At 44.3% G+C, this 13050-nt stretch overlaps 1 protein-coding gene across 9 annotated transcripts in view; it reads right to left on the bottom strand.

Annotated features, from left to right (window-relative positions):
* Nucleotides 1-12054, bottom strand: part of PPFIA1 (PPFI scaffold protein A1) — an 82885-nt gene extending 70831 nt beyond the window's left edge. For 7 of the 9 annotated variants that reach the window (XM_089521386.1, XM_089521387.1, XM_089521392.1 and 4 more), the window contains exons 1-2: nucleotides 10596-12052; nucleotides 6699-6962 (exon numbers count right to left, since the gene is read on the bottom strand). In XM_089521386.1, coding sequence (XP_089377512.1) covers nucleotides 6699-6962 — 264 coding nt within the window. In that variant the 5' untranslated portion in view covers nucleotides 10596-12052. Of the gene's footprint in view, nucleotides 1-6698; nucleotides 6963-10595 lie in introns of all 9 variants that reach the window. The other 2 variants (XM_089521390.1, XM_089521395.1) reach the window with 2 other exon arrangements.
* Between the last annotated feature and the right edge of the window lie 996 nt (nucleotides 12055-13050).

Here is a 13050-nt window from a genome sequence, read left to right as displayed (position 1 = left end):
TTCCTCTCCATATTGGGTGTGACTGAACTGACTAAATGCACTAAATGCAGGTAAATCAACTCCCATGAAGGCTGATTGAAGAAGGCACGGCTATAGAAGTAAATGTCACAGGATGCTTCCTCTGTGATTGGGTTTTAAAGAGTCCTTTGCATCCTGGAACTCTGGGAATCACTGCTCTACCTTCATAAACAATATAAGCATGAATTTATAAAGAATGGAAGAAGCTCAAACCTTTGTCAAAATGTTCTTCCCCTCGAACAAACAAACATCTATTTGGGTTATCTAGTAATAGCTGAAACAAAGACACACACTGGACAACCAACCTTCTCGCTTTCCCTATCTCTCCCCTGTGATAATCTTTCAGTGCAGAAATTTACATGTGAACAATTTGCAATCACCCAACACTTCGCATCAAGAGGTGTACACACATCAAAAGGATGGTAAATCTGACCCCACATATGAAAGTGAATAGATGGTGAAGTAACATCTGTAGCTTCACTCCTCTTTCAGTGTGAAGGAGGAAGTTATGAAATTTAGAAACTTGAGTTCAGGGGTGGAAGAGCAACTGAGGTAGTGGTGGAGGAGAGGGAGGAGGAGAAATCATGAGGAAAGTGTAGTTGCCTCAGCCTAAGCCTGGAAACATTTAAGATTTTTGTTGTTAGTGTTACTGTTCAAAGGGTCTGGAAAAACAGGTTGTTATCACCTTAGGTCCTTGTTTTAGGTATCCTGTTGTTGTTTTTTCCTGGAAAAGAGAGGAGGGAGAGAGAAAGAAAGAAAGAAAGAAAGAAAGGGAAAAGGCTGGCTTGCTGGCTGTCAGCTGTGGTCACTCAGCTGCTGAGCCTGCCCTCTCCTTGTAGGAGAGCAACGCACAAGCCAGCCAGCCTGTCTTAGCTCTTGTCACATGGCTCCTCTGCAGTGGTCTGAACAATCTTGAAGTCTTTGCAGGCCCAATGTGGCCCCCTGGAGGTCCACAGACCACAGGTTAACAACCACTGCTCTAGGTTAGAGAGGGATACGCCAGCTGCGACCCTACCTGGGCCGGGGGGACCTTGAAACGGTGGTACTTGCTCTGGTGACCTCTTGGTTGGATTTCTGCAATGCGCTCTACATGGGGCAACCCTTGTACCATACTCGGAAGCTACAATTGGTTCAGAACATGGCAGCAAGACTGGTCACTGGATCCTCCAGGGCCAGTCACATAACACCTGTGCTGAAAGATCTACATTGGCTGCTCATTCACTTCCAGGCGCAATACAAGGTGTTGGTTATTACCTATAAAGCCCTAAATGGCTTGGGCCCAGGGTACTTGGAGGGCCGCCTCTCCCCATACAATCCGCCCCGCGCTCTCAGGTCAGCCAGGAAGCAACTGTTGAAAGTTCCAGATACAAAATATTCTGCGACAGCAAAGAGGGCGTTCTCCGTCTCGGCCCCGCAGCTCTGGAACTCTCTTCCCGGCGAGCTCCGCTCAGCTGCCTCCCTTGACCTATTCAAGAAGGGGTTAAAAACCTTCCTTTTTCAATAAGCTTTCCCCTAATCGATGTAATATCTGCTCCCCCTCCATCGCACTTGCACTTTAAGCTAGATATGTGAGGTTTTTTTTAATCTGTAATTTTTAACTTGTTTTTATTGCTGTTTTATCATTGTATTTGTTTATTATGGAATTGTACATTTAAGTACTTTGTAACCCGCCTTGATCTACCAAGGAAAGGCGGGCTATAAATAAAGATTTTATTATTATTATTTATTATTATTAACCTTCATCCCCACCATGGTCCTAAAGGCTGCTGATTCCCCTTCTCTTTCTTACACACCAATACAAAAGTATATAAAAGACTGAAGGGCCCCCTGCTGCTCTCCTTTTCCTTCAGTCCCCTCTCTGTCTCCCCCTTTTCCCCTCACCACCCCCTTGGATATTTCCACCACCCCTGGGGGAGCATACCACCCACTTTGAGAATCACTGCCTTACAGTACATAAAAACCCCTCTATGCAACGGATTTAGCTTCACCATGGGGCAAAACAGACAGTCTTGAAGTGGCGGCTTGACGCCACCACTCTAACTGCCAGATCGGGGGTACAGCAACCGCACGCTGCAGCCCCAATTTGGCATTTTTCCAGCCCAAAAAGAAGTGGCAAAATACCACTCCTTTGGGGGCCGGAAAAAAAGCTGCCTTTTGTGCTACGGCAGCAGCTTTCCCCATTTCTGAGGCACAGCGCACGTAAACACCACGCCCCAGAAACACCATGCCGCCACCCACTATGTGGGCAGTGGGGCAGCATGATGCCAACTTGCGGGTGGTGTTGGGTTGTCCGGGTGCATATGCCACGCCCCCATGCCACCCTGAAGCCAGCTCTTTATGCCAGTCTGCTTTGCCCTTTTGTTTCTAAACTGCTCAAAATTTTCCATTTCCATAGCTTTAACTAAGTTACATAATTTATAACTCTTAACATGCATTCCAAAATTAAGTAATCCATTTTCTACATCAATACCTTCTATTTAGCTGCAAACAATTTCAGCTTAGACTTAAGTACAGTAATTTCTGATATGTGTAAGTCCATTAAAACAAGCCCTTTAATTAGTGCAGCGTTTTCAATAAGTCTTTTCTGAAAATATTCCACCAAGAAGTTTGGCTCTGTTCATCTGTTCTCAAAACATAAATAGAATTAGCCAAAATTACACACCAATTATATTTTAGGTGCTTCATCAAATTACAGAGTGCCCTTGCCTTATGCAGGGATCCGTTCCGGACCCCTCCACATAAGGCAAATTGAAAATAATGGGGCTTGTGCATGGTGCGTGCTGCAGGAGCACACACCATTGCTCTCCCGTTACACAGCTTTCAGCATAAGTTGAAAGCCACGTGAAAGGCGCCTGCATATGACGCGGGTGCACTGTATTCCAAATTTTCTTCCTGGGAAGCTGAGGGGAGGAAATCAATCCAATTATCTCTATATACCTTTAGGTCTAAAATCATTAAGGCAGGTAGTATGTGCACATCCAAACACGTCTACACATTAAGACACTGGAAAACAATATAAAGCGGGTACACTGTATTGGCAGGCTAGCTATCACCAACCAGATTGCAGCATCCATGACTTGCCACACCATTTAGTGGTGGCACATGCTCATGGACATGTGGATGCATGCACTAATAATAATGAGGATGGGTGTTCATATTTTTTCCCATCCACAAGGCCCCCCATAACCGAATCCCCACTGATGGGAAGGGTCCACTGTACCAAACATTTAACGATAATACTTTTTCCAATGATAGAGGCAGAGAGTATTAACTGTGAAAATACTTATCCAGTAGATACTTTCTCTTTTTATATATAGTATTTCTGGACAATCCCTTCAAAAAGGAAACATGGCATGGAGTTCCTACTCACACTCAATCACAGATACACTGTTCCTACTTTGAATGCATCAAGGTTAGCATTTGAGATGCACAGGCAGTTTGATTTACAGGAAACACTGATCCTGATATGTTAAACAGTATTTTTATTTTGTTATTTTTCCAGTATAATTTCTTGTGCGGATTAAACCCTGCAGTTTCTTGCACTTGATCAAGAGGTCGGACTCTATCTGTAGTAAGAACTTTTAAATCATACTTCTTGTTCATTGGCTTATCCAATGCCAGGCTGTTTCTGTTATCAACAACTCTTTTGTGAATCACCAGTATAATATGACTATCACTGTCTGCACTTCAAGCATCTGACTTCCTTCTGTTCTCACTATTTACCATCCATCACTCTCCACTCCCCAAATGTGTGGGCATATGCACATGTTAACTCAGATTAACATTTTGTTTATCTGTCCTCAAAAGCGTATGCCATAATAAAGTAGCAATATGTTTATTAATTGTGTTAGTGTAGTCCAGTCTTATTCCTTATAAACAATGGAATCAAACTGTGCCATGCTTACCAAAGGTTGCTATCATGCGACTATTTTGATGAACATGTAAGTATATGTACATCTTTATATACATATTAAATATACATATTCAGTTGGCCTTTATTCCATACAACAATTAAAGCACATTCTTAAAACTGATACTTCCTCCTCCAGCTACTATCTTATCATAAATGAACATGTGCATTAAATTAATCTCAATATCCTCTTCTACATCAACATATAACATATACATAACATTCTTCTTTAAGACCACTACCAAAATAATAAACTCTTCTCCAAAGATTCTACATAACAGCTGTGATGATTTAATTAAAGCAGGAAGTGTAAGAGATTAATAATCGGTTCCTATTTCACCTGCCATTAATTGGAGAGATGCTGTATTACTACTGTTTTGTCAGTAAGGTACTTGATGACCATATTTGGGTGAAAATTTAGTTCACCTGTAAAATTAACTGATTCCCAGGACTAGTCTGCATTACGCTTGGCTTTTCTTTTACCAAGAGAAAAAACAATGTGACTACAATATCAGTGTTCAAATATCTCACTACTTTCCAAACCAGCTTAATAGAATATCATATTGAATATATGAATGTCAACTTAAATCAGAATAGAATATCATCTTCCAATGTGCAAGTTCAGTCTTTCTGTCAAGACAGGAGAAACCTCTTTCACATACATGAAGACTGCAGGATAGCCTCATCACATGCTGTGTTTTCTATTCTATAGAAACAAGACTATATGTCAGGGCTGCTGTTCCACCTTTTCCTTGGCACAAACAATGGCCATGCAAAAGTATTACTGCAATTCTCTACATGGGAGAAGATCAGTGAAGGTACTATGACTAGTTCCTCTGCAGTCTCTTGATATCTCTTCTCTCAATAAAGAGTGTGAGCATAACTGGAATTATAATTCTATCAGCATTTTTTGCGTTTTTTTTTTAAAAAGATCCAATCTTTTCTATTACTGCTCAGGTTTAGTATTTAATCCCATCTTTGTAAATATGATCCCTAGATATTTATATGATTAAACTACTTCAATTTTAATAGCAAGTCCATTTAGCCTGTTTTAAAATACCTCACTGGAACCACATAGAAGTTTTGTCTTACACAAGTCATAAAATATTGTTGCCCGCTTTGCTTTAGGGTTGTACAGTCCACCCTCCCTATATGCGGGCAATCTGTCCTGGACTCCCCAAGTATGGGGAAATGAGCGTATGCTCAAGCCCCATAGGAAATGAGGTGCATGCTCTCAGAAGAATGTGGGGCGCACAGCGTGGGTACGTGCCTCATTACTTCTAATGGGGCTTGCTTTCCACGTAAACTCAAAGCCGTGTAAGGCAAGCCCACCTATGAGGAGGGCTGACTGTATATTCTCAACTTTTTGAACAGTTGTATATTCTTAATTTTTTGGAAAGGTCTGAGAATATACGTTGCAAAGATAATGCAGCATGGCGCAGCCCTCCAAGTTTTATCACTCATATTAACATCTGCCACATCTTATAAGGTTTCTCCAGTGTTCTATTTTCTCATGTCAACTGCTGAGGAAAACAATATAAAATCTTGCTAATTTGAAGAATTTTAAGAAATCAGCTTGAGTATACACCAACAGACTGTATGCAGTGGCCAAAAGGCCTGTGATCCCCTTGGCCTGGCATCATCCTGTATGGATGATGTAGGCCAACATGCCTGGGCTGGGATTGGCCACATCAGATGCCAATTTGGCAGTTCTGGCCCAACCTTGGCCCAAAAGGTCCTTAGTGCAGTCTGTTTTTACTGGCGGCTTGCAGAGGAGTTTCACAGAAAATCCACTGCAAAAGCAGGCAGGTTGCATGGCCACACACCCCTTATCTGCCACACTCCCTCTGAAAGCCCCAGTCGCATGGCCTGTGATGCTGGAAGGAGGCATCACATTTCTGCCCTTATGGGCCACAGCATGGACCTTCAGAGAGAAATGTGGCAGTGATGGCAATTAAGGGGTGCACAGCAGCAGCTGCTCTAGAGTGCAGTGGCAGGCACACATGTGAACATACACCTGCTGCTGCACTGGCACTAAGGCTGGAACAGGCCAGAATCACTGGCCCCTGGTATCCTGCTCGTGTGTATGACTGGACTCTGATTTGAGCCTGGATACAGGTTTCAGCAGTGGCCAAGAGTGGGCATTTGCACAGTTAAAACTAGTGTCAGCTGTGTCTGTTCCTTGAGACATCAGATCTGGCCATGGTAACACATGCCTTTATTACATCATAATTTGATTACTATTATGTGCACTACATGGGGCTGTCTTTGGAAACTGCTCGGAAATTGCAGTGGCTGTAAAACGCTGCAGCCAGACTGTTGACAGGGGCTGGTTACAGGATCATACTATATAACCCCCCTGTTCAAACAGCTTCACTAGCTACAAGCCCATTTCTGGGCAGAATTCAAAGTGCTCTTTAAAGCCCCAATATGATTTGGGTCCACACTATCTGAAAGAATATATCCCCGTGTATGATCCTGCCTGAGTTTTAAGATATTCAGGAGAAGGCTTTCTCTTTGTACCATCACCATCACAGGCACATTTAGGAGAAAACCTACACGACACCAAGAGTTTGTGGTGAGACTGTGGTTTTTGTTTTTATCATGATCAGTATTTTTATATTTTTGAAAATCTTGTTTTTACTTGTGCTGTTATTTAATTCTCTTTCAACTTTTATATAAATAATGTTTATTAATAATAATGTTTGTTCACCTTGGGTCCTACATAAGGAGAAAGGCAGGATATAAATCAAATAAATAAATAAAATACCTGGGGAAGTGCAGTGTTCAGCTGTCGCTGTAGAGAATCCCTTTCATGACCAACTTCATGCAGTTTCCCTTGTGTTAATGCTAGTGTCTCTTGAGTCTCCCGTAGCGTGTCAAGAAGGCGGTCTCGTTCCTCCAACATAGATACCATTAACTGCTCAAAATGAGAATCAGCATCTGATTGTAGAGGGGAGCCTGAACCATGGCTTCCACTTCCTCCCGAAGGAATCTCTGCCTCACTGATGGTAGGCATCACCTCGCACATCATCTTGAAATAAGGTTTTAAAATTCAGTTACATTCTTGAAATGGAGAATACAGATCCAAGTAACAGAACTTTCATTAGCAATTGTCATACAGTGGTCCCCCGGGTTACGAAATTAATTCGTTCCGCTGCCCTTTTCGTAACCCGGAAGGCTTTCGCAAGCCGAATTGCCATAGGCGCTAATGGGGAAAAGCCGCGATTTGGTGCGAAATAGCGCCGAAAAGCACCAAAAGTTTTTTCGTAACCCGAAAAAACTTTCGTAACGCGGAACAGTTTTTTTAAATAATTTTTTTTCGTAACCCGGGAATTTCGTAAGGCGGCGCATTCGTATCCCAGGGTACCACTGTACTTAGATGTAATAAAATCCCCCAAATCCTTGTTCAGCTTATTTAAAGTGTGTCACTGTAGTAGTGAAGGTCCATCAGTTTTTCTACAAGCATTTTACGTCACAGCTGAAGCTAGATATAAAATCAAAGAAACATCCATGACATTTACTGCTAACAGAAAAACCTTTTTTTCTTGCAAAATAACAACCGGTATCACAAGAGACTTTTCTGTGTAACTTAGCACAACTGTCCCATGCTCAAGTTAATTTTAACTCAGATTAGTGTTTGACTAATCAACATCAGAGGTGGCCAAAGTGGAGCTCTCTAGATGCTGTTCTGAGCACTCCTTAGCATAGGATAAGCCTGGGACAGACCAGCGCCATAGCACGTCATGAAGATGTGCTAGGGTTGTCTCGGGGCATCTCTTACAGACACTCCGCAACCCTAGCACGTCTTCAGTACTTCAAAATGGCGGCGCCCTGTACAGATGAGCACTGCCATTTTGATGCGACGGATGCCTAGCATCTGCACGTCGCTGCACCATAATGACATTTTGAGTGCACCATTGGCAAAAAGAACCTTCTTTTCGCGGGTTCTTTTTGCTCTGCGAGGAAGGCGCACAGTTTGTCCACTGCGGCTTCCTTACGGAACTAACCAGGGTGACGGCAGACCGCCCTTTTTGGGCTGTCTGTACCAGGCCATTGGCTTTGTTGGCTAGGACAGATCAGTGCTGGTGTCCATTCATGACCTGCATCCTGTGTAGCTACACTGATACGCTCCAGATGCTTTAGAGTACAGCAGTGGTTTCCAAACTTTGGTCCTCCAGATGTTTTAGACTTCAGTTCCTGACTGCTGGCCAAGTTGGCTCAGGCTTCTGGGAGATGAAGTTCAAAACACCTGGACAACCAAAGTTTGGGAATCACTGGCGTACAGTATCTATTATCTCTGACCAATGGCCATGTTGGAAGAGATAGATATTATCTAAAAATGTCTGCAGTTTAATAGGTTGCCTATCCTTTGTCATCTTATTATATACTGTAGCAAATGTATGCTCTGTATTATGGATATTTATCACTATCAAAGTAGTATATAGCTTTTTGTCAGAATTTGGAAAAGCTACTTTTTGGACCACAACTCCCCGTTTTCTAGCCAGCAATGCACACTGACTATGCAGGCTGGAGGATCTTCTCATTGTAATGCCAAAAAATGATCATTTCCATGTTCTGTTTTTATTTGCTTTGCAGCTGGATAGTTATTAGTAAATGGAAACTTTGTAGGAAATACATGAAAAAACTGTATATAGATGTAACAAACAGGAGTATGCTGTTGTGTTTTATTTCAAAACAGAATTCTATGATCACTGCAATAATAAGACTTGCCTATTTTATAGTAAAGCTAGCTAATGGGAAAATGTTAACCATTACCTACTATGTTAAGCAGTGGTCCCCAAACTGTGATCTTTAAGGAATTTTGGACTTCAGCTCCCAGAATCCCAGACAATTGGCCAACATGATTGAGGCTTGGCAAAATGAGATTGGTTGATTTGAAAAGTGGGATGATGGAATTCTAAACCCATGAATCTGATTGATTGGTGATTTCTGGCTTGAGAACATGTAAAGCCAAAGAATTCAGAACCTGCTGAAATGAGAGCCAGAGGACTTCATACCAGTGGCTAGTGGACAACCCAACATTATAACTAAGGAACGGGGCATGAGTCCACAGTCAGCATTAAAGAGGGAGATGAAACCAGACTGTCATTGGAAAGTAATAAACCTGAGGCAACAACAGGTGCTAGACCAACAGGAGTAAGTTGAATACTGTTTTCCCCATCATTTAATGACTTGGGGCTCAATAGATGGTCCCTAAGGGGCAGCTCTGTGCCACCCCTTTCCTTGCCTCAGGACCGCAGCAACTACATGCTGCAGCCCCGATCTGGCCTTTTTGTGATACAAAAAGCCACAAAAAGTGGCTCCTTTTTGCGCATGGATAGGGTGCTCTAACCACCACTGTGGCTGCTCTTCGCTGCTTCTTCTGCGCAGCGCATGTAAGCGTTGTGCTGAAGACGTGGTGTGAAGTCGCTCGCCGTCTGGTCAGGTGGGCAGCGTGTGGATGCCATGCCCCCACTCTGCCCCGAGGCTGGCATATAATGCCAGTCTGTACAGCCTGTCACCTAGAGACCCAATTGTCACCTAAGGGATCCTAAACATTCATTTAGTTAACAAGGGGGAAGCTCGCAAAAATGGATAAAATCTGAGGAAAAGTTTAATATACAGACTTTGCTAGGAACTATAGTCACAGAGTAGCAATTTCTGATATATTTAATAATCTCTAGTTGGTTAATGTCATATAAACATTATTCACAGATAAGTTAATTACCCTTCAATGTTAAGTAGCAGAATCTGTGATGTTTTGTTCCATGCCTAAACTCTGCTAGTGAAAGCAGAATGAAAGAGAAAAAGATATACTGACAGAGCACAGCAACAGTGGCAGACTTCAGAAATAAGAATTTTGAATGTCAATTTAAGTAGTCCTCAATGAGGCGGTGTTCTGAAGAACTTGGGAGAATAGTACTGAGACCCATCTGTGATATGGTTGTACATCATAATAGGGTAAATGGATATCATTGTACAAATTTTCCTGACTCCCATAGCATGGCATCAGAGAAGGAAAAATGGGGGGGGGGGGGGCAGGATAACTCTTGTACTAATTCCACCCACTCATTAAGTACAAAACAAAGTGCTAACTCAAAAGTGGTGCAGATCAAAACAGTAATGCCAAAGTATTAATACTCCCCTCAATCTGCTCCAGGAGAGTATCACAGGAACTGAACAAGCCCCCTAAAGACAAATGTCTGAGTTTTAAAATTACAGTGAATGAAGAGGTTTTTAAACTTGAATTCAGATGTATATGGATTTGTACATTTCAGTACAGCACTACAATTTTTTAATAACCATAACAAATCTGAGTTTCCAAAATGGAAAGTTTTTTTTAATTAAAGCCAACCAAATTGAGCAACTATTCTAATAAAGTTCTTTACCCTTCTTTAGATGATGCTAATTGTTCAGTTTTACTCAGTTAACCATAAGTTAGCAATTTCGTCATGGGATCTTCAGTGAGACAATTCCATTTTCCATATGTTTAAGATTATATAATAATTGCAATGAGCTTTATAGTTAATTGAATTGTATAGTTAATTCTTAACAACCAGCAACACAGAGTTGACACAACACACTGAGAGTGGAATATATTTCAAGCTACTCTTCTGTGGCCAATTTCTCATTGACAGCTACAGCCTCCCGCTGCTTACTTTACCTTGACTGATGAAATAAAGTTTTACAAGAAGCCAATGTTTTCCAGCAAGATCAGCTCTCTTTAGCGACTGTGCATGATTTCCAGGACCATTTCAAAGGGCAGAGCAGTCATCCACAAGGTCCCTGCCACAATCCCCGGCACTGGAGCCTCACATGTAAGGCAATAATAAATAACCCTGCTGAGAAAAGATGGTTCAAAGGGAGCCGTGAAGAGTCAAGGTCTCTAGAGTAAGACAAAACAGATACAAACAGCCCAGGCTTCTTTAAATCCTATTCAGATCCTGATCCACAGGTCCTTCCAACGCCGAGATGAAAGAAAGATGTGCCAAGAAAAATGATGACAATAAAACCCAAACCCAACTCTTTTTCAGTGCCTCTGGGCCAACAACCATCAACAACAGAAGCCTCACTTCAGGCCATGGCTGTTAAAAAACAAAACCACAGAGATACAAGTCAGTTGAGGCTGTGTTAATCTTCCCTGGAAGGAAGCTCAGGAAGGCACTCTCCTCTTGGTAGGCAGCGCAGGATCTTCTCTCCGTTTCCCAGGTCTTCTCTCTTGCATTTATAATTCCTCTGGTCTTAGGAAGGCGGCCTTAGAAGTCCAAGGGGGACCCAGAGGCACTTCTGGGGACCGAGGTACCAAGAGAAACCATCACCCTTCAAGAGGCGGAGAGGGAAGGGGGGAGCAGCAGTGCTATTTCTCTCCTCCTCCTCCTGCTGACCCTTCCTGTGACTTCAAGGGGCGATGGGGGACCCAGGGGCGGTTCTGGGGACTCTGGTTCCAACAAGAGCAACAACAATGATCGCCCCCCTGGAGAGGGAGGGGAAATGAGGGGGAAAGGGGAGAAGTCAGGATGTCTTCCTCTCTTTTCCTCCTAATTCCCCCCAACTGTTTCAAAAGGGGGCCTTCTCTCCTTTTCCCTCTCCTCCAAACTTCAAAAGGGGATCAGGGGCCAGCAGCAGCAGCAGCAGCCGCCATCCCTTCTCCAGGGAGGGAGGGAGGGAGGGAACCAGGGGACTCCTCCTAATCCTCCCTGGGAGTTCAGGAGGCAGTCCTGGGGTCTGAGAGACCAAGAGAAGCCCTCGCCCTCCTCGAGAGGGAGGCAGAAGGAGGGGGAAGAGGGCCGGGCTTCTCTTCTCGAATTCCCCCCGACTTCAAGGGGCTGTTCTGGGGGGGGAAGGGAGGGAGGGGGTTCCCTTCTCTTTCCCCTCCTCCTCCTCCTCCTCCTGACTTTCAAAGCGCCGGGAAGTTAGGGAAGAGGGCCGGGAGCCTGGCGGAGGGAGGCTGCTTCTCCCTTCCCAGAGGCCACAAACCCTCCGCTCTTCGCCTTCAAGCCCGGCCTGCCTTCCCTGCCCAGGTCCTCCTCCTCCTCCTCCTCCTCGTCGTCGTTGCAGCCGTCGCTCCGCCTCCCTCCTCCTCCTCCTCCTCCGCCGCCACATCCGAGGCCTCCAGTCCGGCTCCTGCTCCCCCCGCGGCGGCGCCTTGGGCCCTGGAGCCGGAGCTAGTGGGTCCCTCCCGCCGCCAGGCCCTCAGACGCCGCCGCCGCCGCCGCCGCCGCTTCTCGTTTCTCCCGGCGTCCTTTGCGGCCCCTGCACACAACAGCGCGTGGCCCACAATGCTTTGCGAGAGGGGCCTGGCTCAGCTCCCTCCCCCTCAGTTTACAGAGAGAGAGAGAAGTCTCTAGCCTCTTTGGAGCTGACGGGGAGAAAGACGTTGGCGGCAGCAGCAGCTTTCCTAGACTCAACTCCAAATGCTTCTGGGGAAGTAGGCTAGGAAAGCTCCTGCTGCCAACGTCCTTCTTCCAGGCAGCTCCAAAGAGGGCTACCTTCTCCAGTGAGCCCCAAACGCTGCTCTTTAAGAGACTTTCTTTTTTGGACTTCAGCTCCCAGAATCCCAGGCTATTGGCCAACGTGGCTGAGGATTCTGGGAGATGAAGTCCACAATTTCTTAAAGGGCACAGTTTGGGGGGCCACTGCGCTACAAGGTCTCTCTACAGCAGTGGTCCCCAAATTGTGCCCTTTAAGGGGATTTTGGACTTCAGCTCCCAGAACCCCAGGCTATTGGCTAACATGGCTGAGGCTTCTGGGAGCTGAAGTCCACAATCCCTTAAAGGGCACAGTTTGGAGACTACTTCTCTACAGACTGCTTCTGCAGACTAACACAGCTATGGAGTTTGATCACACGGGGATCATTGAAAGTATAAACAGTGATTAACCCATGATAACCCAGCAATTGGTTTTCACATGACATCATGTCCAAAGTGATATTATCCCATGAATAACCCGTTATTATCACAAAAATGGTTTTCACTTGATGTCAAAGTGAAATGTGATTAAAGTGCCATTAACCCGGGCAAGAAACAACAGCAAATCATTCACCTTTTACTCTTTATGGCCTGGTTATTCCCTGGTTAGACTCTGGACATTTTAATCACGTTTTGATGTCAATTGCACAA

Source organism: Sceloporus occidentalis, unplaced genomic scaffold, assembly GCF_023333645.1.
Source record: "Sceloporus occidentalis isolate IW3139 unplaced genomic scaffold, rSceOcc1.0.p SCAF_4, whole genome shotgun sequence".
Taxonomy (NCBI): Eukaryota; Metazoa; Chordata; class Lepidosauria; order Squamata; family Phrynosomatidae; genus Sceloporus; species Sceloporus occidentalis.
Note: the sequence above shows the minus strand (reverse complement) of the source record. Positions and strands in the feature narration are given on the sequence as shown.